Source organism: Triticum aestivum, chromosome 4B (assembly GCF_018294505.1).
Source record: "Triticum aestivum cultivar Chinese Spring chromosome 4B, IWGSC CS RefSeq v2.1, whole genome shotgun sequence".
In the NCBI taxonomy this organism is placed as follows: Eukaryota; Viridiplantae; Streptophyta; class Magnoliopsida; order Poales; family Poaceae; genus Triticum; species Triticum aestivum.
The window spans coordinates 64,386,890-64,413,073 of record NC_057804.1 but is presented as its reverse complement, the minus strand read 5'-3'; the positions used below and the strand labels follow the sequence as shown (position 1 = coordinate 64,413,073).

The 26,184-nt window shown below is 45.2% G+C and overlaps 3 protein-coding genes across 4 annotated transcripts; 1 reads left to right on the top strand and 2 right to left on the bottom strand.

Annotated features, from left to right (window-relative positions):
• Positions 1-219: 219 nt before the first annotated feature.
• On the bottom strand, positions 220-3,641 carry LOC123091048 (telomerase Cajal body protein 1). Of its 2 annotated transcripts, XM_044512441.1 has the most exons (13): positions 3,296-3,641; positions 3,153-3,214; positions 2,993-3,073; positions 2,827-2,900; positions 2,659-2,741; positions 2,403-2,506; positions 1,639-1,778; positions 1,521-1,568; positions 1,365-1,417; positions 1,093-1,177; positions 943-1,009; positions 732-842; positions 220-631 (listed from the first exon to the last, which is right to left on the bottom strand). In XM_044512441.1, exons 1-13 carry the CDS (start codon positions 3,601-3,603, stop codon positions 579-581), a joined length of 1,269 nt encoding a protein of 422 aa, XP_044368376.1. In that variant the 5' UTR covers positions 3,604-3,641; the 3' UTR covers positions 220-578. The 2 variants fall into 2 exon arrangements, with proteins under 2 accessions (XP_044368376.1, XP_044368375.1); XM_044512440.1 differs by having other exon boundaries at positions 3,153-3,639.
• Positions 3,642-3,800: 159 nt separating this feature from the next.
• On the top strand, positions 3,801-7,076 carry LOC123091047 (uncharacterized). Its single transcript, XM_044512439.1, has 9 exons — positions 3,801-3,991; positions 4,099-4,278; positions 4,387-4,484; positions 5,071-5,161; positions 5,251-5,454; positions 5,548-5,804; positions 6,138-6,228; positions 6,301-6,511; positions 6,598-7,076. The coding sequence occupies exons 1-9, from the start codon at positions 3,881-3,883 to the stop codon at positions 6,807-6,809; spliced, it is 1,455 nt and encodes a 484-aa protein (XP_044368374.1). The 5' UTR covers positions 3,801-3,880; the 3' UTR covers positions 6,810-7,076.
• A 938-nt stretch (positions 7,077-8,014) lies between these two features.
• LOC123091046 (vacuolar protein sorting-associated protein 51 homolog) lies at positions 8,015-25,864 on the bottom strand. The gene is made up of 20 exons (XM_044512437.1): positions 25,538-25,864; positions 24,650-24,789; positions 24,473-24,527; positions 24,295-24,402; positions 23,102-23,200; positions 22,943-23,020; positions 22,232-22,309; positions 20,208-20,282; positions 19,885-19,985; positions 13,354-13,421; positions 12,601-12,674; positions 11,735-11,801; positions 11,448-11,560; positions 11,013-11,279; positions 10,801-10,917; positions 10,048-10,119; positions 9,896-9,946; positions 9,452-9,679; positions 8,564-8,740; positions 8,015-8,314 (listed from the first exon to the last, which is right to left on the bottom strand). Exons 1-20 carry the CDS (start codon positions 25,748-25,750, stop codon positions 8,198-8,200), a joined length of 2,298 nt encoding a protein of 765 aa, XP_044368372.1. The 5' UTR covers positions 25,751-25,864; the 3' UTR covers positions 8,015-8,197.
• Between the last annotated feature and the right edge of the window lie 320 nt (positions 25,865-26,184).

Genomic DNA, 26,184 nt, shown 5'->3' with positions numbered 1-26,184 from the left:
GGAGTTGGGGCTGAGAACATGATAGTTGGTGTTCTAGTAAATGTGTTGCAGTTATGCTCGAGTCATGGGTGTTCTAGTAAACGCAAAGTAGTATTGCGGCCATGGAACTTGAAAGAAAACCAAATTCATAATGTATACACAAGATCATAGGTGGGCCATGGGCATATGGGAAGTTAGAGCAAACAAAGTTCCCAGCGAAAACTTGCAAATGACAAGACATTGGTAAATAACACTTTGCATTGAATGGGGGCCTATAATTGACCAACATACAAGGTGTTTATACACGGAAATCCCATCGGTACATGCCATAATAAAAAAAACCAGCTCATACCCACCAAGAAACAATCGTACTATCATGGTTCACCAGCTTGTTACCCAGCCCGGCAAAGTTGTGTGCCTGGAACAGGATAAGCCGGCAAATTCTCTGATAACTCATCGGTACAGTGTGCATTTTAGCGGTCTGCATCCAGTTCTTGCTCACCCACAGCTATAGCCCGATCTCATTACACCATGCACTTCCAGCATCTGCTGTCCAAAATGTTCACCTGTCCCTCCACAGCTTAGGGTTTGATGTTGTTTCAAGATTCTTGTGAGCAAGAAAACTTCCAGACAGAGCAGCAGTTCTCATCGCCTAAATGTGCAAAATAAATAATAAATAAGTGTGTAGCACCTGCCATTCAAGCAAAATAAACACATTACAAATGCTTGAAGTCTAGAACATTGACACACACCTGCCAAACTCGATTCCTCTTCAAATTCATCTTCCATACCAAATCTTCTGTGCCCAGATGATGTTGTAGCAAGAGGAAGGTATGGATGGAAGGAGAAACCGTTGACAGTATCTAACATCAAGGAGATAAAGATCACATGGACTGTACCATAAAAGAATTGCATATATGTTACGTAAACTTCTCTATAGACAAAAAATTTAGAAACACATACCAGCAGCTGCTTGGAAGCCTGTCACCCATTGGCCACCTTGAAGGTCGTAAATATGGACCATGCCGTCCTGTCGAAACACAAAAATCATGTTTCAAAGGTTCAATGGTTTGGAATAAGAACAAGAATGAACCGAAAACATGAGAAGCAAACCTGCCCACCAGTGGCAAGATGCTTGCCACAGGGCTCAATATCAAATTGTACTCTTTGATTAGTAGTATCACACGATCTGTACAACCTAATGAAGGGATTCCACACACAAAAAAAGGGAAGAGTTTGACAAAAGTCAGAAGAATATGATTCCTATATAAAAAAAGACAGATTAACCTATCAATTCCACTTCCCAAATCCAACAGACTAATTGTACTTATTCCAAGCAGTATGTTGAATTTTGGAAGTAAACTAGAGTGTGTTTAAATACTTACTTGTAAACAATGTCCACGGTGTTCCGAATATCCCAACATAATATGTATGGATCCTAACAAGAAATCATGGCCAGGTCAGTTGTTTGTATCGTCCCAAGATATATGTGATGAAGAAGCTTGAGATCAATTATTGAAAATACGAGGAGTTTTAGTTACCTTCCGCCCTCCAGTATATAAATAATTTCCATCTTTCGAAAAAAGCACCTGAGATTTGCATCACTGTTATTTGCTATCTATACAGCAAAAGCTAAGCAAGTAGTGTTGCTTTACAAACCTGTGTAACACCCCCAAGCTGGCCATGTAGAACATATAATGGCTCCATGTTGCCCTCCGCATAAACAGCTGTTGTCTGGCTATACGAGCCAACTGCGAGCATCCCATTTTGAGGAGAGAACGAGATTGAAGATATTATACCTGTTGGAAACAAGGAGGTCAAAAGCATCCACGACTGTTTTAAGTCATGGGAACATGATAATAAAGCATATTCATCAATATTAGCCAAAACTTGAACTGATAAAAACCTGTCAAGATATCTACAATAAGCATTCATGCAGAATCTTTCAGTCTGTGCATGAAACATGTATTTATGTTTAAACTACTAGTCCTAGTCGCAATTTATATCCTGATTTTTTATAGTGAAAATCCTTCCAAAGTTCTAATGCGAAGTTCTTTAGAAAAATAAGATAAGAGGAACAACAAGGTCCTGGCACAAAGTTACTTTGGAGTTTGATTATGCAAAAATAATAATGAAACTGATATTATCTCAAGATTCCATTCATTAGTATTGTGGTAATAAACTGACATTGTTACTCACAAAAAATCATTGGTAAACTTAACAAGTCATGACATTAACATTTAATTCATGTGATGGAAAGTAATTTCTTTCTTTCTTGGTGAATCCTTAAACAGACAACCAAAGTTGCATGCAGACTAAATCAACATTAGCGCATTTCTCTGTTTTCAAACCCCAACTGAAATCATATGCTGTCTTGAAGCATAGTAAGTAGTACTAAGTAAACCAGTGGAACTTTCACTTACCAGTTGGCCCTTCACCCCCTTTAAGCAAAGAGTATTGCTCAAAATCTCTACCAGGCCGATGAACATCAAACACTCTGATTGCTTTGTTATATCCAGCAAAAAGCCTACATACCACCATATCCATGTTGAGTAAAGCATAAGCAGTAAAAAAGATTGTGCTTCAGTGTGGTTGCAAACTTGCACGGCCGTCACAATTTCAGCATTTTTCTATTTGTAACACAAATGCAGATCACATGGTAGAGTCCATTGCACATACTTGGATCCTGTAGAATTAAACGATATTGAAAGTGCAGCCGTTATCTCGTCCATGGCGTCGTATGCTCTGTAAGTGCATCGAAGCTGCAGTTACCACAATGAATCATCAGAAATGGACCTTTCATTATCCATACACCAAACGCAACAAAGCCTAAGCAACCAACCCTACCTCTCCCGTGGTGGCGTCCCAGAGGTGTATCGGATGATCGCGACTGGTGCTAGCAAATACACAGGTGGCCGGATCTGCAAAACAACACAGCACATTTGCATTCACCAAAGCTGCACAGCTTGCAATGCAACCCGCCGTGACATTGCAAAGGAAGCAATCCACTCACCAGACACGGACATGTAGGGGTACCAGCAGAAGTCGTACACGGGCTCGCCCTCGTTCACCTGGAGGCTTGCACCATAGGAGTCTGCAGTTAAAATGCAAAACTCAAACACAGGAGAAATGACTAAAAACGGCAGCCATTCAAGCTATAAAACAGGCGGCACCTTGGCCTCCGACGGCGGCCTCTGCAGTGTCCTCCGCCGCAGCACCGTACGCGTCCTCCGGCCTGGCCGAGAAAGGAACAAGGAGCGTTAGTCGAGGGCATAAGAAGGTACGGGAAGGAAGAAGGAGAGGCGCGCGCGCGTACAGGTAGAACATGCGGAGGGAGTTGTCGTCGGAGCTGGTGAGGAAGGAGGAGCCGTCGGGCGACCACTTGACGCCCTTGAGGAAGTTACCGGCGGAGGAGGAGCAAGGGGAGCGGAACTGGTCGGCGAAGTGGTACCGGCGGCGCGGCGGGAGATCGAAGCGGAGCTCAGGCCACGAGTACGCCGCCGCAGCGTCCTCCTCTGCCGCGGCAGCAGAGCCTCCCTCCTCCTCCCCCGTCCCGTTCTCCGCCGCATCCTCGAAGTCGCCGGCGACCGGCGCGGCCGCTTGCTCCTCCGCCGCTTCTTCCATCGCTGGAACTCTCTCTCCTCTCCGGCAAAGCGACCAGACTGCTTGCCCGGGCCGGGCCTGGGGTTTCTCGAGGGTTTTGGAGCGGCTCGTGCCCTCGTGGGCCTGGCCCGGTGTTAGCCATTGGGCCGTGACGCGTCGGGCACCCTCCGCAACCCCACGTGCACGGCACGCACGCACCCAAAAAAAAAAACTCTAACCCACCACTTCCCACCGGTGGTTGCATTGCAGTGGTAGATCCGGCGAGGCGAGAGCAGCAGTAACCCCCACGGCAAGCGCCATGTCCGACGAATCGCCGGCGACGGCCGCGGAGAAGACCCAGCAAGACGAGCAGGACGGCGGAGGGTGGGGAGGCTGGGGCCTCTCCGTGTTCTCCGAGATCTCCCGCAGCGTGCGAGCTCCCTCCGGCCCCTTTCCGCGCGTTCGCACTTTTTTTGTTCGTTTGTTTGTTGGTGGACGGCTAGGGTTCTGATGATGTGATGCGGTGCGTCTGCGCAGGCGGTGGAGGTCGCCAAGAGCGCCATCGCCGACATCCAGCAGCCGCCGGAGCAGGAGGCGGGCCCCGGAGAGGGGGAAGACAAGGGGAGTAATGAGCCGGAGGGGGAGGAGGAGGACGAGCGCCGCAAGGCGGCGCTGGATAAGCTGGAGAACGCCGGCGAGGACTCGCTCCTGGGCCAGGCTAGCACCTACCTCGCCGCTCCCTCTCGCTGTTTTTGGCAATGCCAGTGAATGTGGTCCATGGATTGGTGAAATGTTGTTTGTGACTTGCGTGTTGGGGTTCTGCAGGGGCTCAAGGTCTTCGATACCTCGGTGGAGAGCATCACGACCGGGACGTGGCAGGCGCTTGGAAGTGCATGGAGGAGTGGCTCACTGATTGTTCAGAAGTATAGCCCCCTTTTGATCTACATTTTCTCTTTCTGCTCTGATTCCCTGGGTTGCTTAGTGTTTGGTTTTAGTATATTGCATGTGTATACTGAATTGCTGAACCTGCAGTACATGGAACAGTGGAAGCACCTATGAGTCTATGATCAAATCCTCGGATGATATGAATAATTAGCTGTCCACTCAGAATGCTGATTATGATTATAATTTTCATGAATTAAAAATAAGAGAAAGCTGGTGATATGATGCTATTCTTTTCCCTTTGTTGGTTGCAGAATTAGTATAATGATGTCCTGCCTGTTGGTAGGTTAATCCTTGCATTCAGCTTATGGTCAATGTGAATGATGCGCCATTAACTAGCTGTTTTATGTAGCATTGATGGGATTCTAAAAGCATCACTTCATCCAGACGCCGCTTTACTGTTTTAAATTATAATTCTGTTAATGGGTCGTTTTGCGGTGTTAATATGTCAAGTTATCTTTTGTGTTACTGCTGGACATTTAATGATGTTTTGAGTGCCAATAAACCTGCAATTATTTCTCCTTTGCTTGAAAAAGGAACTCTAATTTGATGTGGTTACTTTCTTAGATTGGAAACTTCTGCTTCAAGCCTTGCTGAAACCATTCAACAAGGAGAGCTACCTGCCAAAGCATCTGAAATAGCACCAACCATTTTGGAGGTGAACCCTAGAATTTAGTATTATTTTTTTCTTCTACTGTTCTACCCATTTGTGAAAATATTTTGATATTAAAACCTTGATAACCACAGACAGGGAAGTCATTTACAGCCAAAGGAATGGAAATGCTTGAGCGTGTTGGAAAAGAGACAATGGAGTTGATCATTGAAGAGACTGGTATGGAAATTGAAAAAGAAGGTACTGGTGAAGGTGACCAGCAAACAGAAGAGGAACAGTCTGAAGAAGTATCATTCGACAGATGTTTCTACATTTATGGAGGACCTGATCAGTTGGAGGTGTGGCTTCTGTTTTCACATTTTCTTTGTGTGCTGGATTATCAGTCTCTCTGACTCTCCACCCTTCTTAATTTGTGGTCTTTTCTATACTAGGAACTGGAATCCCTGTCAAGCCACTATGCACTGCTATTTAATAGGAAGAAAACAAAACTTGTCGCTGAGCAGAAAACTTATTATGATGGAAAGATCAAAGAAATACAGCAGCTATTTACTCTTAGTACCAAGGATGAGGAAGATGGGCCAGACTCTGACAAAGGGAAGAAGATTGAAGCAGCTGATACTGATGGTGATGCAGAAATGAAGAAGTTATGTGACTCGAGTGTTAGCAAGGCTGCTAAAATGGCTGCGGGGTAGGCATTACTTGTTCACCCTGTAAATTCAAAATTATTATGTTAATATTGTTGTCTGGTTTTGTCAGGTTATGATGCAATTAGTGGGATATTGTTCATGTATAAAAACCCATGTTAGCATGTGGTTATGAAACTTAAATAGACAATGAACATGATTGCACATTCTGACTGACCTGACAGAGATATGAAACTACTAGGGTTACCCCATTTTTTCTGTCCGCCAATAAGCTCATTCCAGTTTTACTCCTGTAGAATTCTTCAAGCATTTGAGCTTCATATTTTGGCACTCATTTCTTTAAACATCTTACATGGTTACACTAATCGCCTTTGCAGGTTCGCAACTGGCTTGGGTGGACTTTCTCCGAGTGATATCATCAAACGAACTACAGATAGGCTAGAGACCATTCACTCAGAGGGCGTTCATGTAGGTCCACATTATATAATGCTGTTTCTCCTAAAATTGTAATAATGTCTCTGATAAACTGTCGTCCTGCAGAGATTGTCAGAGATGTGCTGCCTTGCAGTTTCTCAGCTTCTGGTGCTTGGGAAATCAGTTATCTCTGCTGCCAACAAATCAAATGACGAAGATGAAAGTGATGTGAAAATCGATTGGCCTGAAGATCTCATCTCGAAGGCAGAAATCATCAGATGGAGGGCGCAATCCATCGCTGTGGATATCGAGAAGGTCGCTACAAGTTTTGCTACAGGTGGACCATGAAAACAATCTATTTTTTTGCCTCGTGCACTTGAATGTTGGACGCGCAAACTTAATTTTGCTTTTTGAAATCCGTAGGCATCTCAGATGTTGCTGAAGCTTACACAGCAGCGATACAGAATGCTCTGGCAGACAAGCAGGGCGATGTCCCACATCAGTCGGTGCAGGAGAAAGCCAAGGACATATCCAGCCATTTGAAATCCGACCAGACGAGTGCCGTCAGCAAGTTACAAGACGCCCTCCAGTACCTCGCATACGTCGTTGTCTGCACCTCGATGCCAAGTGTTTAGTCCTGGAGTGCCTCCTCCTTGCTGTTGTTATTGTTAACCACCTCTTCCTGTACATTTTGTGTGCGCGGGTTGGCAGAGTTAGGGCCTCTAGCTAGTTATGAAAGCTACACTGGTTGTCTTGTGGTGTGTTTGTTCAAGCGTCGTGAAATCAGTAATTGGCTGTGTCTCATTTGTATTTCTTGGCACATGGCAGATTGTTGCTCTCTACTTTTTCCTGAGAACAATGAGAATTACTGATATATGCAATTGAGATAGAAGTTTACCGAAGTGCCGCATTTTGTATTACATATATATACACAATGTTAGTTGTTTCTTATTTATTTATTTTGTCGCACGTGAGATACTATTGAGAAAGGAGAACATATTATTGTGATTTGGCACATGAGATACTATTGAGAAAGGATAACATATTATTGTGATTTGGCATGTTCTTTGATCAAAACCCGTTTACATTGACCTGGCATGATGATTTCTTGAAGTGGGCACTTTGCAAGCGAAGCAACTATGTGTCATTAAGAGCCCATGAACAAAATAAGTTGAGCAAAATCAGTCAAATCATCTCTTTCCAAGATTCTAAAAAAAAAAAATCTCTTTTTCAAAGACATTTCTTTGCGGGTGGCATCGAATGTTGATGCCTTATTTACGCTTATACTTCCCCACATTACTGCATCTCAAAACCAACAATTACTCCGGTTGTATCATCTTACTGGGTACATATACATATTGTAGGCCAAAATTGTCAAAATATACTCCCTCTGTAAAGAAATATATCCTTCAGATCACTATAGTTGGGAACGTAAATGGTACAAGTCTAAGCAACCAATGGTAACATACAGCGAAAATCACAATCAAGACGTGCAAAATTCCAGTGTGAATCCAGATAGGGTTGTGGAGTGGATAGATTTCAGTAATCATAGTAATCAGGCTGCTAATAAAGAAAAGCGTATGTCATTAAGCTCGCACGTGTATTATCAAGTCAACAACATATTGTGGCATGGGATACAGTCTGTAGTACCTCATAATTTCTCCATGAGGTGCGGCCCAGTATTGCATCTTTTTTCTGCATTCAACAGCTTCTAAATGTCCACTCAATTATATGCATAGCATAACACAGTTCTCCTTCCGCCTTCTGGCCTTAGGTTGCTCACAATTTACCTCAACTCTGGAGTCAAGACTCATGACAATACAATGGCAGAATGGGACACTGAGAGGTCAAGAAGTATACATTTCAGGCATTGTCGATTCAGTTCGAGTGTTTTGACCTCTGATTTACATATTACAGATGGTGGCATGCCACAAGCCCACAACTATATGCACATAGCTTGAACACTATGTATTAAATGGAGTAAAACTGAATGCTGCTGAGAGATACAATGTGTGGGTAGCTACTACATATTCGCGCTTTGCTCTTTGATTTTTGCCAGTTTTGCATTTATGAGTTTATCTAATATTGGGGCCTCAAGAGGTATCGGGTCAAGACATCTCTCGTGTGCAGCATTGTTCACCTGCAAAGGAGGGGGAAATAAACAATGTTCAAACATCTTCCAGAGACAGGTTCACAAGAGAAAACTAAATATGCAACGGTTCCCTTTCACACAAAAGATACCAGCTCTTATTGACATGCGATGTGTACAGATGCTTGCCTAGTGTTTATGTAAAGACCTAGATACAAGCAGGCATAGTATGGGAAAACTCAATAAACTACTAAATCTTTTGGATTGTGATTCAAATTTCAATGTTAGGTAATGTCTAACCTCTTTAAGTAAAAAGCTTATGGCTGCTTCATCATCAATAAACTCCTTGAGGGAGCTCTTCAGAAATTCCATATCCAACTGAATCTGCTGAAATCCACTTCTGTTGAAGGTCTGAAGCCGGACAATTTCTTGCAAACTTTTCAGGCAAAGCTTGAGGACAGTAGAAATTACAGATTCCTGAAATTTATGTCACACAAGAAATTACTGTCAGAATGGATATATGGTGTAAATGTAAATAAAAGAAAATTCTACATGATCACCTAGCAAGTTAATCCTAAATTTGAACTATAAAATTACTGCTGCAACAAGCCCACTAGATTCAATCAGTAAGACACATGACCTCTTTCAGAAGACACACTCTGACTTGTGCTGCATTTGGACTGCGGTGGCTTTCTAAAAAACAATTATTATTCTTTTGAAATATTCTTGACGTATTTTTGTGTTCTAAAGTGAAAATTTGTCCATCAATTTATGCCGTGGTGTACTTCGAAGAGTGTAACGATATGAAAGTTGTTTTTATGACGAGTCCAGGAATATGTGCTCATTTTTTCATGTGACCATTCTAGGTAGTCAAAAAGATAACCTCTGGTCCATGGCTAGAAACTGACCATGACACTCCTACTGTGACAAGCTCATATGCCTAGAAGGAGCAGTCACTAACTTCTGCCCTAACTCTGGTTGACAGTTGCATTATGGATCCCCAATCCAAATACTGAATAGATTATAAGATCAATGGTTTCAACTCAATATGTTTATACTAGCAAGGGAAAGGACTTCTAATCAACAAGGGATGGAAAACATCCTAAGGGTATCACGCATTTTGTAAAACAAAAAGGGAAACAGGCAGTATCAAAAGTTATATAAGAGGAAAGTGAAGCAGATCTCCACCTGTGTGTATTCAAGTTTGGTGAATATTTCCATTTTCTGTTCGAATAATTTTGCTAGATGATTTTCTAGAAATTGACTTCTACTCCGGTTTGTGTTTGATCGGTTCAACATGTCTTCTCGCATCGGATTGCTTCTAGAGGAAGTGGTGCTGCCAGTGCTATCAGAATGCCGATGCCGCCGGATTAAACCAGGTAAGATCTGCTTGACTTCAGATACTACGCCATTGAACTGCAGGGTAAGAAACATTTATTATTGTATTAGTAAGAGAAACCCTTCCAGCATGAGCTCATGTTCTTGAAAAGCAGATGGCAGTAATATGCAGTAGTGACGTGAAATGTAAGAATTCGGTTTTAAGATGAAGTAGAGTCGCATGGATGTATCTAACACAAAGACAAGTAATTCGGGACGGAGGGAGTATATAATAGGATAAGAAACGGAACAGACCTCTAGGAGAAGTAGATCAACAAACATGTTAACTTCCCGTGGTTCCTTGTGCTGTTTTGGTTGAATATACAGAACACAAACGTGAGCAAAAAATAGAATTAGCAGAATGACCAATGAACGAAAAATAGTTCATGTTGGATAGGATAGCTAACCTTTAGCCAGACCGGTGTCGAAAATCGCTTATTAAGAAGTTTGGAAATCTTCTGAGTCTTTATATTTATGTACTGAATCCAGAAAAACAATATTCAGCTACAGCCAGATGATAAGAAAATGTACTTCAAAGTGAAAACTTGAATTAAAAAAATGTTCCCAACTATCTCTCGGCAAAAGCAACAGTTCCACCACATGTAAACTACTCCCTCTGTTCCATATTAAGTGTCGCTGATTTAGTACAACTTGTACTAAATCAGCAACACTTAATATGGAACGGACGGAGTACGTCATTATTACTGAAGATGTTTATTAGTTCAACATTCTAGACCAATAAGAATATTATGACTGACAGTTTTTCATGACACATGGTTATTCTAAGCTCCTTTAGCATCTAATGCTCGTGATGCTATTTTTGGACCTAACTTGACATGCTCAACATTCTGCATGAGTTACATTACTCACAGAGCTGCAAAAAAACGGTCAAAAAATTCTCGGAAAATTCAGAATAGATTTGAGTACACCCATCACATGATTGTCAGTTATAATAGTGCATGCTACTATGCTGTAATTATCCAGAAAAATAATAGAAAGCCCTAGTCGACCAAGTCATATAAACCTTCTTTCTTTTCAATATGAACAGTTTCACTGTATGGCACACGGGGAGCATACCACCATACAGAAAAAATATCAACTAAGAATTCAAATTAATAGAATGAAAGGGAAAGAGAGGTACGGAAAATGTCTCTGCCTACATGTTGTAAGAATTTCTCCCCAGATGAACGATATAGACGACATATCTCCCCAGGTACAAAAGGTGGTCCATATTCAGAGCTACGTGCTCCCCCTCCAGAGAAAGAATCAGCCAAGTCCTAGAAAAATAACAAAGTTCAGAATCATTAAGCACATATTCACCTGTCCAGTTTCTCAAATGTAAGAAAGGCTGTCAGCAAGTGAAGAAATATACCTCTGTAACTTTAGGAATCGTTGTCTGTTCTATGAAAACACAAAGCTGCGCAAGCATGAGCACCAACACTGTTGGAACCTTGTCAATTTGCACAAAATCCACAGTACTTGACTCTTGAGAGAAACCCGTGCTTCTCCCAGAAAGCAGATGAAAATGCCCATCAAGTTTCTGAAAGAAATCTTGAAAACCTTCTTGTACCCAATCAATAATCAAATCTTTCAGCTTCACTAGCAACTCTGTATTCCCATCTATAAGATGACGGAATTCCTAAAAGCACCATAGTCAAAATGAGACCAAATATGCTACAAACTGTATAAGGTTTCTCCAACACAAGCATGAGCAATTTAGTACTTGGGCAGAACTATTTTACATTATTCAACATAGTAACAATGGAAATGAATGATCACATGATTTTTAGTGCTTCCAGACATTTACCTGCAGGAGATCTATACACCCTTGGGATACTTTAATTTTGCTTTTTTCCATGGCAGTTTGCAGCTGTGACTCTTCTAACTTCTCGTTTGATGTTGAGTGTGTGACCAGTACATCTGCTCAGCCATGCCCAATAGATGTAAGTTTACTTTCTTGTTTTCCAATATACTTGTACTATTACAAAATAAATAATAAATAAGTTGCTGTCAAATGAAATCCGTAATCGAGAGGTACAATCAGTTATGTACAAAAACTGCAAATGAAAGCAAACTGAGTGGGAGGGGAGTAACCTGATATTTCAGTTTGAAGATGAAGAAAGGCAGTTGCTATGTGTTGCTTAATAATGTCTCGAGTAGTCTGACACAGCAAAGAAATAATTGCTTATTACATATTAAATCAGCATCGAGAATAATACACAGCTCTTTAGACATGGATGTCCCAAATAAGCAACTACAGAAGGGGATTGAATAACATTCATTATATCCCTGAATAAGAACATACAAGGGACGAAAGGAAATTAGCAGATCTTAATCTTAATTAAAAAAAACTTGAGAAATTTAGCTTATCTTACAAAAAGAAATTTGTTCTTTTGTGAATTCACATGAGTTGTCAAGATAAGATATCTCATAGGTCACCTTAGCAACCAGTGCTCGTATAGTACTCAGCACTAACCGACCACAATACAACTGAGAAAGGAAACCAGCGTATACTGGGCAAGCTTCTGTTTCCAGTCTATCATAATTAAATTTGGATAATTAGGGCTATCAATTTTAAGGTGCACTCCCTGGCCGTCTTGCCTTCAAAAATGGGACGGAATTAGCAGCTAATATGATTTGCCTCCACCAACAGTGTCCCTCGTTCCAACACTAATCGCTTTGTGGTAAGTGGAAAAGGCAGTATTGTTTCAACCAATATTCTGAAGTAAGAAACGACCAGAAAGGATCACATAACGCTAACGCATGGAGAAAATTATGCATATTTAGCATGTAGTTTCTACTTGATTCTAGGCAAAACAAATCAACTGGGTGACACAATATGAAATCTGTTAGTATCGGATTTATAAAACACGAAGAAAAATATATCATTTGTGTCTTAAAAGGTGGAGCATATCATGATTTGAAACGTGAATGCGACTGTTACAGGGTGAAGACTAAACCTCCAATGAAAAAGCTGGCAGTGCAGCCTCTGATATAACTTCATCGATGGCAGTTGCATCCTCCCATAAACCTCCTGCGATCATCGTATCATAGAAGGATTAAGTCAAAAAGAAATACAATGGTCTTTCAAAACCCACAGTAATATCGTATTAAGATACATGGACACTGAAGGTTAAAATAACTTAACATGCATGGCTATTAATGGTAAAGGCACCACCAGCACTCTCAAGAACAACAAAAATATTGACATTAAGGGCTCTGATAATAGATGAAACATAAGAATTTTCTCAAGGTAGGAGTTAAATATCCACTACTGAACTGAGTTGATACCAATTCAAATTTTAATAGTTAGTTTCTTCAGAACTCAACCAAAGTTCATCCTGAATTTGAAGACCACTGCTTTGCAGTCATTCTTCCATTATACATAGTACAGCACAACAATCCTTCCATTATAGTACAGCATAACAATTCTTACATTATACTCAGCATAACAAGGAAACAAAGTAAAATATTATGGAATGATTGGACAAAACTTACTTTCGATCATCATTCATAAGGCAAATCACCATGGTATTTGTGCAAAATGTCCTTTGTAAGTTTGTATCGACTAATGACTAAAAGATCTAAATGGAACACGACTTATTCATGTCTTGGCAAGAAAAGAAAAAGGAACATGTAGAGCTTTACACTATTATTCTTGATATAATGGAAACACATTTACGATAGCATTGTATCATAGATAAAGCTCTTACGTAGCATTGCCAGCAGATCTGTTGATGGAATTCTTTCCTTCAGAGCCTCTCTGACTGTTTCATAACGGCTTCACGCAAAATAGCACAAATAGAAATAAGACAAAAGTATATGGGTTGAATTTCTAATAGTATAAATTTAAGATAAACAAGAAGCAAAAGCCAAAAGGGGAGCTTAATAGAAAGACTGGTTTCAGTTCGTCTGAGGCCACCTCAGATTGAAGCAATTTTTGTGTCCAAGTTCCACCACATAAAATATGTATTGGCACACTACAAATCAAGCATATGTACAGGTAACATGATGCCCAAGAGATAGGAAAATATTCCACTTCGCATTTCCTTCTGTGTTGTACTTCCTCCGTTCCTAAATATAAGTCTTTGTAGAGATTTCAATAAAAGCTACATACGGATGTATATAGACATATTTTGAGTGTAGATTCACTCAGTTTGCTCTGTATCTAGTCCGTATTGAAATCTCTAGAAAGACTTATATTTAGGAACCGAGGGAGTAATTGGTAGTAAAGACCGTGCGGAGAGGAACGGCGCCCCAGCTCCACATGCTGGTGCTGGCGACGGACCGGCCGACGGTGGCGCCGGTGATGGCGATGACCCAGCTCGTGGCAGGGGCCAGGCCGTGCGCGTCGCCGCGGCCGCAAACGTCGACGCATGGAGGCGCCGCCGGCCGGCCGGGCTGATGGCATGGTCGTCGACTCCCTGGGGTGGCGGGCCGGGAACCGCGCTGCGCGCACCGATGGCCTGTCCGTCGCGTCCGCATGGCCCGCGCCGCCCTCCGCGGCTGCACCATGGAGTCCTGGCCTAGGCTGCGTGGTCAGCTGGAGCAGCAGCACGATCAGCATGGCCCCACCAACATGCGTGGCCACCCTAGAAAAGGGAGGCGCAAAAGAAAGCCAAAGCAAGCTTTGGCGGTAGCCCAGACGGGCAGGGCCTCTGTTGCTGCAGGAGATGACGGAGATGCGCGAAGGACGCCTGTCGGTGGCCCCCCGCCTGGCCCCTCGGCTGCTCCAATCCCCAGCGCGGAGCCAGGCCACAGGCCAAGTGGCACGCCCCCATTCGTGGAGAACACTCCGGAAGGATCCCGAGATTTGAATCTCTGCACCATCGGATGCCCCCGAGGCGGATAGCATGGGCCCTGCTTCTGATGCTCCTGATCCGAGGAATTGTCGGGACCTGCCCGATATGCACGTGGGACCAGCCTCACAACCTGTGCCGGCCTGCTTGTCGGGGCAAAGCGGCGTCTCGCCTGCCCTCCCACCTGACGACGGCCTTGTCCCCGCTGACCGGTCCTCCGGGCCCCATGCGTGCGCCGTGGTTGGAGGAGAGGAGCGCCCCACCTCGTGCCCGGTCCCCCAGGCCAGGGCCTCTCTACCGCCCCAGGCCTAGCCCATCGAGGACCCTGGGCTCTCGCCCCAGGTGACTATTCTGCAGAGGCCACAAACCCCGATCACCGCAACGGGACCCAACATGGAGGCCCGCACGCCTGCGCAAGCCCAACAGGGGACGAATCTGCCTGCTGCCGAGCGCTTCGCATCCCCGCCGATCACCATGCGCCGATCCCGCGCTCGTCCCGCTGCGCCAAGTTCCCTAACGTTGTGGGAATTTCTGGCCGCCGCCACCAAGCACATCGCTGCGGCCCTGCCGACGCCTGGGAGGAGGCCGCGCAGGCCCCTGAACTTCTCCCCCCGTCGCGGCCGCTGCCCACCAGGCGGCGGCGCCACCCACAGCCGAGAGACGTGCGCAGGTCCAAATCCTGCGCACCCTGGGGATCATTGGGACGAATCAGAAGATCACCCCCGCCGAGATGAAGGCCTACGACGGCATGTTTGCGATGCCCATCCCACTCGAGGTGCTCAAGGCCATGGCCGCGTTGGTCGATCGCGAGATCCCAGCATGTCTATCCTGCCCGCCGATCGCGCCAGCACATGTCGAGGTCGCCTGCACAACCTAGGCGGCACCTGCCCGCTCCCCGTCGATCCACTGTCCATGGATCACGGCCTTAAGATTGCTGTATGGAATGTGCGCGGCCTGAATTCACGGAGCCGGCGCACCGCCATTCGCTCGCTGTTGGACACCACTGCTGCCTCCATTGTATGCTTGCAGGAAACTAAGATGGAGTTGCTTTGTTCGTCTACTGTTCTTGACACCCTCGGTTCAGAGTTCGATGACTATACATACCTCCCGGCTCTTGGCACGCGGGCGGCATCTTACTGGCTTGGAAGAGCAGGGCCGTGACTATCACGGACCCGTTGTTCACCGCGAATGCCCTCTCGGCCAGAGTGACCACGGCCTCGGGCATCCCTTGGTGGCTCTCTGTAGTGTATGGACCTCAGGACGACGTGGACAAAATTGCGTTCTTGCTTGACCTGCGGGAGATTCGTGCGGCCTGTCCCGGGCCATGGATGCTTTGCGGAGACTTCAACCTCATCATGCGCGACGAGGACAAGAACAACGGCAACTTAAATCGTCGTATGATGGGCAGATTCCGCCGCCTCGTCAATGACCTTGCGCTTAAGGACGTCTACCTCAACGGGCGTCGCTTCATGTGGTCGAACGAGCAGTCCCCTCCCACTCTTGTGCACCTGGATCGTGTGCTCTGCACCTCGGACTGGGAGGATGCACACGGCGAATGTCACCTTCGCTGCCTTGCGTCGGTCATCTCGGACCACTCCCCCCTGCTGCTGGACTGCTCCCCCATGCCCACGGCGCATAGGCGATTTCATTTTGAGGACTTCTGGTTGAGGCTTGATGGGTTCCATGACACGGTGGCTGCGGCCTGGGGCTCGGTCCATGACCCTAACCCCTTCCATCGATTGATGTTGCGCTTCCAGGCCACGGCGCGCAGGCTTACCAGTTGGAGTGCCAAGACGACAGGCAGTATCCGCGACAAGTTGGCCATCTCTCGGGAGCTCATATCGCGCTTTGGCAAGGCCCAGGAGGATCGAGCTCTCACTCCGGAGGAGGATTGGCTGCGAAAGCGCCTCAAGGTCTCGTACCTTGGCCTCGCTTCGTTGGAGCGCACCATCGCCAGGCAGCGCGCCCGCATCGCCACGCTCAAGGACGGCGACGCTGGCACGGGATTCTTCCACCGGCAATGCTCCTTTCGTCGTCAGAAGAATCGGATCTTCAGCCTGGCCGTGGATGGGCACACGCTCACCGACCAGGACGCGATGGCGCAGGCTGCTTTTGAGCACTTTGACGAGATCCTGGGCACGGTCGTCGACCGCGACCTTACGCTCAACCTGGAGGGGCTCATTGAGCCTTGCGATCTGGCGAGCCTGGACGCTCCCTTCAGCGTGGAGGAGGTATGGGACGCGATCAAGCGCCTCCCCGCTTGCAAGGCACCTGGGCCTGACGGCTTCACCGTGGAGTTTCTGCGAGCTTGCTGGACCATCGTTCGACGGGACCTTATGGATGTCTTCCAGCAGCTGTTCGAGATGCGGGGCCGTGGCTTTGGCAAGCTCAACCAAGCCCTCATGACCCTACTGCCCAAGCGCGCCGACGCCGAGCAGCTCCGCGACTACCGCCCGATCTGCTTGATTCATATCGTGGCCAAGATATTCACCAAGGTCCTGTCTCTGCGGCTTGCCCCCAGATTGGATAGCTTGGTCAGTCGCAACCAGAACGCGTTAATCACCGGCCGGAGCCTCCACGATAACTTCATCCTCGTGAGGCAATCTCTCAAAATGTTGCACCAACTCAGAGCTCCGCGGATCATGCTCAAGCTAGACCTCACGCGCGCCTTTGACTCCATATCTTGGCCATTCCTCTTTGAGGTTTTGCGCCAATATGGGTTCGGGGACAGATTTCGGGAATGGCTTGCGATCCTGCTATCGACGTCCAGCACCCGTGTCATGATGAACGGCGAGCCGGGCCCCCCGATCTGGCACCGCTGTGGCCTGCGACAGGGCAACTCCATGTCCCCCCAGCTGTTCGTTCTCGCTGTGGACACGCTTGGGCGGCTGATGCGCCGCGCGCTCGATGCCGGCATACTGCAGCAGTTGCATCCTCGACGCCCGATCACGGCGATCTCCCTCTATGCTGACGATGTGATGCTATTCTGTCATGCCACGCCGGAGGACGTTGCTGCCATCAAGGGTATCTTGACCCTGTTCGGCAAAGCGAGCGGGCTGCTGGTTAACTATGCGAAGAGCTCTGCCACCGTCCTGCACGGTGACATGCAGGGACACGAGGTGATCGCCCAATTGGGTTGCCCGGTGGTGCAGCTTCCCATCACTTACCTGGGCATCCCGTTGTCGACGCGACGGCCTTCCGCCGCCCAGTTGCAGCCCCTCGTTGATACGGTGGCTGCCCGGCTTCCTACCTGGAAGGCGTGGCTCATGAACAAAGCCGGGCATCTTGCCCTTGTCAAATAGGTCCTCAATGCAATACTAGTGCAGCAGTTGCACGCGTTCGCTCCCCCGAAGAAGATGCTCAAACAATTGGCGAAGATCCAGCGAGGCTTCTTGTGGGCTGGGCGGGCCGTGGCCAACGGTGGCCATTGCCATGTCAACTGGAGCCGTGTGTGCCGACCTATCGCGTATGGTGGGCTGGGAGTCCGAGACCTGGAGCGCGCTGGCCTCGCGCTACGCTTGCGATGGCTGTGGTTCGCCCGCGTCGATCCGGACCGTGCTTGGCAAGGTCTCGATCTGCAGTTCTCACACGAGGAGCGCGCTCTCTTCTTCGCCTCCACTACCATGATCATTGGAAATGGCTCGACGGCGCTTTTTTGGGAAGATCGCTGGATTGGCGGGCAGTCTGTCGGTGAGATAGCTCCCCTACTCTACCAATGCATTCCCAAACGTCGACGCAAGGCCAGGACGGTGGCAGAAGGGCTGGCGGGTAACTCTTGGGCACATGATATACAAGGGGTCCTGGGTCTGCACGAGATCGGACAATACCTACTGCTATGGCAGGCTGTGTGACACACCATCCTGACGAACGAGCCGGATCGCCTGCTCTGGAGGTGGACGGACCAATGGCATCTACTCGGCGCGCTCATGTCATGCGGCCAGTTTTCAGGGATCCACACGGTGCCATTCTTGGAAGCTGGTATGGAAGAGTTGGGCGCCTCCCAGGATCGCTGCTGGACTGCTGAAAGGCTTGCGCGACGTGGCTTGCAGCATCACCCTCGATGCCTCCTTTGCGACCAGGCCTTGGAAACTATCCAGCACCTGCTGCTGACCTGCCCCTTTGCACGCAGACCTGGCACATTGTCCTTGATTGGTTGCATATTCCGGTCCAAATCCCTGATCAGGAGCACACGGTCACGGAGTGGTGGCTGAGCGCGAAAGAGCTCGCGCCGCCGGCGCATCGGAAGGCCCTCAAATCCATCGCGCTTCTTGTGCCCTGGATGCTATGGAAGCACAGGAACGCGTGTGTCTTCGACAACGCCACGCCATCCATTGAATCACTAGTGGATAGGATCAAGGACGAGGCCCGTGTTGGGCTAAAGCAGGAGCCCAGGGATTTCGGGTTGTTCTGCCCACAACCTGGGATGTCCACTGATTTTGTGCTTTTCTATGTACTGCTCACCTCCTAGGAGGATTGTTCTACCTTTTCCATGAAATGAAATGCAAAGGTCCTTTGCGTTTTCTCGAAAAAAAGTAAAGAACATGCACCAGGTTGTCCATGGACTTTACACCAGAGCCCCAGATATGGCCCTTTCGCCATTCTGGCACCTCCGACCTCAATATCATGACAGCAGAGGAAGTGAGCCTGGCTCACTTGGTTGGGGGAGAGGATGTACAATCCAACCGTCTGGGTAAAAGTTCTAGTGGGCACAAATTTGGGACTGCCAGGACTTCCCTTAAAGTTTTCAAAAAATATTATGCCAGCAGTGCAAAGCAAAGCAATAGTATAACTCTCGATCACTAGAAGGAAGAACAATTTTCATAGCCCGCTTAAGCTGTTTCGATCATGTCAAGAATGAACATCAATGAAGATTGAAGAAAGAAAAGATTTAAGAAAATAGAGGAATTTGACCATCTCAGCTATACCTTCAAAGTTCTGTCAGTTGCATGATTTTAGTTTGGCGATGTGCCATAGTACTTTGAGATATCAGTTTTTTTTCTGAATGCGTAAGCTTAGAGAATACTTAAGCAAAAAATAAAGTTAAGTGACTCAAGTAGAATGTTCAAGCCAATTGTTGGATTTGGTAGCAAAGGAAGAGATCTTCCAAGAAAAATGAACACAAATTCACCGCAACATTCAGAGAAAGAGAGGCTTTGCACATCAATCAGCACACAAAAAAATACACGCTAAAAGTGCATTGAGAACTGGAGATATAATATGTTATGACACACTACTTCAGGTTCCACTGTTCAAAGGCAAATTACTTCCTGTTTTAGCAAACAGGATTTAGTGTACGACTTCATTTTTTACAATGGTAATTGCCTTGGTCAGTATTCTTGGTTCCATAATGGCAAGTACAATGGACAGGACGACGACATAGTCATTCATGATTCAAAAATAGCTAATGGTCCACTTGTAAAATTGCATAAAGTATGTGATGCTTACTTTGTGAACAAAGCATGTGCAAGTTCAATGAGACGACTTTCTGAATCAGGAAATATTATGAGATAAGCCCGGAATGTCTTTGAAATATCACCAACTGAAGCCTGCGACAGAACATACAAAATAGCATTATGATATATATATGAGTTGGCAAAAAGGGAAGTAAAGTGCTACAAATAGACAAGATCTGTAGGGTGTTAACTATACTAGATGATTTAATGCATGTCAAAATCACAATATAGGCAACACAAGCTAGGTGGATTGCAGAATTTCCACCCAAAATAAAATGCAAGTTGTTTATTTGTTCTAATATTTCTGATATATACCTGTGTGGGCTCGGTCTGCAAATTTAAAAGGCAATCTTCGAGCTTCTCAAGTAGGTTTGACTTAAGGTTGTCGACCTGTTCATAGATACAACATAAAATAGTATGACAAGATTTACAGAGCAAATGGCAACATATGCAAATAGTGTGACAACTATTTATCAGCACAATATGAGCACAAACTCTGACTTCAATATGCACATCATAATAACACAACTAGTCCCAATTATTATTTGCATAAAAAGATCATGAGGCTGTACCATATTATTTTCAGTAATTCACTGTCAAGCCACATGCCCATATCATACACATAGTTCCAGCACGTTCTATAAACAGTGATTCAATGTATTTGCAATGCCTCGTTTGAGTGATTGAAAGTGATGGATAGAGAAAATGATAGTTGTTTAACATGACAAGCCAACATTATTTGCATCAGAGAAATGTTTTATGGAATGGCTCAGTAATCATACTAAATTGGACTTTGACTAACAGATTGCATTTACCTGTGCTCCGAATAAATCACACCCGCTGCCTAGTAGAGATACAAGAGGGAAGCTTCCGATTCAACAATCATTAAGTTTGGAAATTCCACAAGGCTATCTGATAGGGTTCTTATGTGTGCAAACTGTAAAAGCACTAGACATTATGACCACTAGCCAGTTCATGTCTGAGGGTCAAATAGTGATAATTAAGAGAGCACACACTGTTAGGAACAAATTGTGTGTCAAGTGCGAAAAGAGTAGTGACCACTGGCTATGATACATGTGTTTTGTATTTTATGCAATTTACAGATGTTTCTCTCACCATCCAGTACTCATCCTTCAAGTCAGGAGTGTGGACAGGTGAAGAGAGTTGGAAAGAAGAGCAAAGCTATTAAGTTTTTGTTAATAAGAAGACCAAACCGAGAGCTGCTTGGAAAGGATGGCAATGGGTCGGGTTCGGCTCGGGTTGAACCGATGTCAAATCCATGAAGCCATTCTCTGTATTAAGCTCGTCAACGCAGTGGGCTGGAACGATATTAACAGGAGGTGGCACACACGCGGAAAGGCTGTGGTGCATACATGGGAAGGCAGGTGAGCTGCTCAATCCAGAGAGTCACGCGCTGGCAGGCGGACAAGTCATACAGAGCCGATCAACGCGGTGGGGGGGGGGGGGGGGGGGGGGGAGGCAGCAGCGACTGCTGATGCAAGATTGGATCTTGGATCGAGACAAGAGACCGGAAAGGAAGATCAGGATCAGGAATCAGGAGAGGGGACGAGTTGCGGCGCCCAAAGGAGACCTAAACCTAGGCTCCAATGCCATGTTATGGATGCAACTTGATTGTATTGCAAGACCCAAAGGGCATATATATATTACACAAAACTTGGGGTACAAGGAAAGTAAACATAGCCTAATAAGACTCCTAGACCTAATACTAATACTCCTTAACACTCTGTCTGCCCAAAAAAGAAGCACACGCAGAAAATCATGCCTGTGTCAAAACCCGATGGAATGGATAACAATCGGGTATGGATATCCATTGGGTCCTCTCCTCTCAACATGTATACGCGAGACCTCAGGAAACAACAAAAACGCTTGCCAATTTTAAGATCAGCACTTCAGACAATATCAAATAAGCACAAGTCACAATGCATCCATTCTCAATCTAAGTTGCACATGAAATGACATGGCACAACATCAAAGATTCTCACAAAATGACATAGCACAACTTTAAAAGTCGGCGGAGTAAGTTACGATGCTGAATTTTTCTTTGCTTTTTTAGATAAAATTTTTACTATGGGGGAAACGATAGTATGGTGGATCAGAGAATATTGCCCTACAAGTCAGACTACTGGGTCGGGTTCGGGCATACCCACATGTATAGAATTATGTCCATGCCCTACCGAAGACTAGTTGGTTCAGGTTCGGGCGCTGCCCATGGGTGCAAAAAATATCCAAACCCTGCCCAGGTACCCGCAAATATCCATCGCCATCCTTACTGGAACAAAATTGGCATGTAAATAATGAAGAGATAGAAAAATACATACAGGAAAATTAAGTTGCTTAAGAAGCACCACAGCTTCTGCTCTTGCTTCAATAGGTTCAGAATCTGAATACAACTTTGCCTGCAAATTTACTTAAAATAAGTAAAGAGTAACAGCAGTAAACATGATGATACGATTAGGATAGCACAATTATTTAACAAAGCAATGGAACACATTATATGCCTCATTATATGCCTTGTAGCAAGGGGAAAACACCCTGAAGACTGAAATTTTACATCATTGCTGTCAAACTAGATGATACCCCGCGCATTACTGCGGAATTAAAGATTACTAAATAACGTATAGAATGTAAATCCATTCATTAAGATTCAAAGCATGTGGGAAATTTTAGCAAAACAAACAAAAACAAAAATCTTAAGATAAAAGATTATAAATCCCACTGAGACTGCACTAATGCGTGCTACATGGTACAGAGGCTCTTTCTATGTCTAGATCACACGGATGTTGATAGATCAAGATAGCAGATCCAGTGGCTACATCAACGTTGATGATGTGCATTGCAAGAACACAAAAATATAGCTATTAATGTTTGCTAGTGGGGCTGATGACGTGCAGGCATGCATAACTTGCTAATGTGGCATGGCTGCGTGTAGAGGAAAAATAGATTGTGGGTTCCAACTACTTAGGAATAGAGGATTAACATTAAGCTCTTCCATACAAATCTCAAATCTGAGCCAAAATGTAGACAATTACCTGAAGCTGTTGTATAACCAAATCCATTGCCTCCTCAGATGCTTTTTTACAGTCTTGAAAGGATGTATCACCATAGGCCTACCATAAAGAAAAATTATACAGATAATGCTAAAAATGTGTTAGGAAAGTTTCTAAGGCAGGGAAATAGCTGGACTGAACCTCAAAAATGGGTTTTGCTCCAGTAAAAAATCTGACTGCGTCCGCATATGCTTCTGCCTTGATGCATTTGTTGAGCCGAGTTGGCAGATCGTATATGAACTGCAAACAAAATATTGAAATTGGCATCATCTTAAGTTTGTTGCCCTCTGCATATCTTCAGCAATCAGAACTCACGGGTAGTGTTAATACTCTGAATAGAATATTAGAGCTCATGGAGCAAATATGTGAAAGAGCAGTCCTGAACAAGCATCTACATAGCATGTCTTCAACTAAGACAAAAACTCATGGTGGTCAAGCACAACATAGTTTCTATGTAATCTAAAGTAACTTGATTTCGGAAAAGTTGTGAATGGTCCATTTTGGATGAAATATGAGACACAACCACACAGATACACAAGTAAGAGCATCTCCAACAGAGGCGGAGCGCTAAAATAGTTTTACAGCGTCACTGTAGTACTTTTAGCGCGCCGCGACCAATATTGGTTTTCCACATGCCCAAAAACGCGTGGCCCAAAAAACACGCAGTGCAAATTATGAAGCGCGCGCGGTCCGGCGCCCAATATTTGCAGCGTGCGATAGCGTTTTTAAGCGCGTGCACTATTTTGCAGCATCTGCTGGAGCGTCTCCGGCGCCCAAAAAGGACGGTTTTTAGCGCGCGGAGCAGTTTTTGGGCGCCTGTTGGAGATGCTGTAATGTAATAATCATAACCCAACTTCCAAATGAAATAAGCTACAACATGCACTCCCCTAAAAAAACTACAAAATGCACAACAACTTATGTGTTATGTTGTACTTGCTTCACACAGAAGTTAAAACTTAAAATAACTATACAGTACAAACAAACAACAACAACAAAGCCTTTAGTCACAAACAAGTTGGGGTAGGATAGAAATTAAAACTTAAAATAACTATACAGTACCCTGGGTTTTATGCCAACTGTCACATTCAATTCTAGACATAGGACAAAATCAACAACATACATAGGTCCACTGGACCACTATAACATGGGCCAGGTTAGGCTAAATACAGAAAACAATGGAATATCACTAGCTTTAACAAATTGCAATTGCTGGGAATCACGTAGCCTAACTTGTATGTATAAATCATTGCTTGTCAAGGACAACAACACAAACGGTTCTGCATATTATTATTATTAGTTCTCGAGAAGAATAGCAAAAATAGAACAGGATTTACTTGAACTTTCCGGAGGAGATTGCGTGTTCGGTGTAATTTCTCTATGTTTTCTCTTTTGTTGAAAAGAGACGTGTTCACTGTGTCACTTCTTGACTGCACTGATGTTATCTGGCAAAAATAAAGGCAGATTGGTTCAACCATGTCCCAAGAAGTACATCAACAACATCATGATGCAAACCTTTGAAAGTAGTTGTTCCATGTTTGTCTCCATACCAGCAATGTTAGTCTTCATCCTGCAGGAGAAACATAGGTATATAAAGAACATTACCACTATAGCACGTAATAGCACTAGTATCTCAAACTCACTAATAGAAGGAAGAGCAGAGAGCTAACGCAGTGAAGGAAATACCATCACCTTTTTATAGTGTCAGTTGCACTTATAAATTTGTTATAATTCTCATATACTAGCATCTGTAAGTCTGTGTCCAGGTTCTTGATCTCGGCAGCCATCTTCACATGCCTCTGTAGAAGGGCTTCCAGATTTGATTGTTGCACCTACAGAACACAAGGAAGTCAGAGTTCTCCTCTGAAATTCAGAACTGCCAAGCTAAACTCTAGTTCCATGTGTCCTACTGCGCTGTTTTAATAATCAATAACCACTACCCATAAAAGACAAAGTTTGTCTCGCAAAAAACACTCAAAACCATTTTGCCTTTCGTATAAAACTATTCACAGCAAGCCAACACTGCAAGGAAATAGCTCGAGCAATTCAACTGAATATTGCAAGTTATGGGGTACTGATACGGAATGGGATACTGTTCACCAGTTCAAATATAGTTTATGGTAGCTCGTACAGGAACTCCACTTATCAGAATGGCGGTCAATCTAAGCTACAGTACAGAAAATGCTGGCAGAAAAACTATGGTAGTTGTGCTGAACACCATCACATGTACCTAGATACCATACTCCAGATTAAGCTTATACATAAATTCAACTGAGGTTTTACAATGGAAGGGAGACACATTTTACATCCACATGCATCATTCAACAAAATAATTATGAAAACAGAACTCTGTTTAAGGAGCCCATGCTTTAAATTATAGCCAGACGAGCAAAATGTGTTGCTGCAATGTGCATCAATCAGGTAAATTTTAACCAGAGGCTAACAATTGCCAGCTATTACAGGTAATCGTATTAGTTGCTAGTCTATCTAAAGCATGCCCAGCCATAAGATCCGGCCGAGACACGGAGAGCTGGATCTGGGAGACCACGTATAGAGGGAGCAGGGAGCATGTGGGCGAACCAGGACGTCCATGTAGACATCTGGGTTGAAGGAGGTGGAGTTGATGGACTCGAGCGGCGACGCGGTGGCGGCGGTGGGTGAGGGCCGCGCCGGGGACGCGGCGGTCGCGCCGGCGGCCGCGGAGTCGGTGTTGTAGAAACTGGCCAGGAGATCGCGCGTGCGCCGGGCCTTCTCGTCCAATGCCGTCGGCGCGGCGCCGACGGTGGTGGCCATTTCGCGCCGAGGTTGGAGAGGAGCTTTGGACGCCGGGGAGATCGGAGGTTGTAGGAGTGGATCGGAGAGGGGAAAGACGAGGGGTTCTTTTGGGAAGTTTTGCTCGTCTGGAATTTTACGGCCCTGGCCCTGCAGTGGACGGAATTCTAATCTACTGAACAAACGAAGCCATTAGGAGGGTCTGAATTGCAAATAGTAAAATGCATCATTGAACTTGCCAGGAAAGCTCACTTTGGTCGGGCAGTATAACCGCACCTAAGCTCTGCCCTCACAGCGATTTACGTTTTCAGCCGTCCGTTTTCGCGATCTGGGAGTTGCTGACCATCAAATTTCGTATCTAAGTCAATATGTTCCACAATCTATTTAAACTGGCCCAACTGTCCTGTGGGCTGCTGCTCGGAGGCCGAATCGAAGGCATATGGTACACTGGGTCG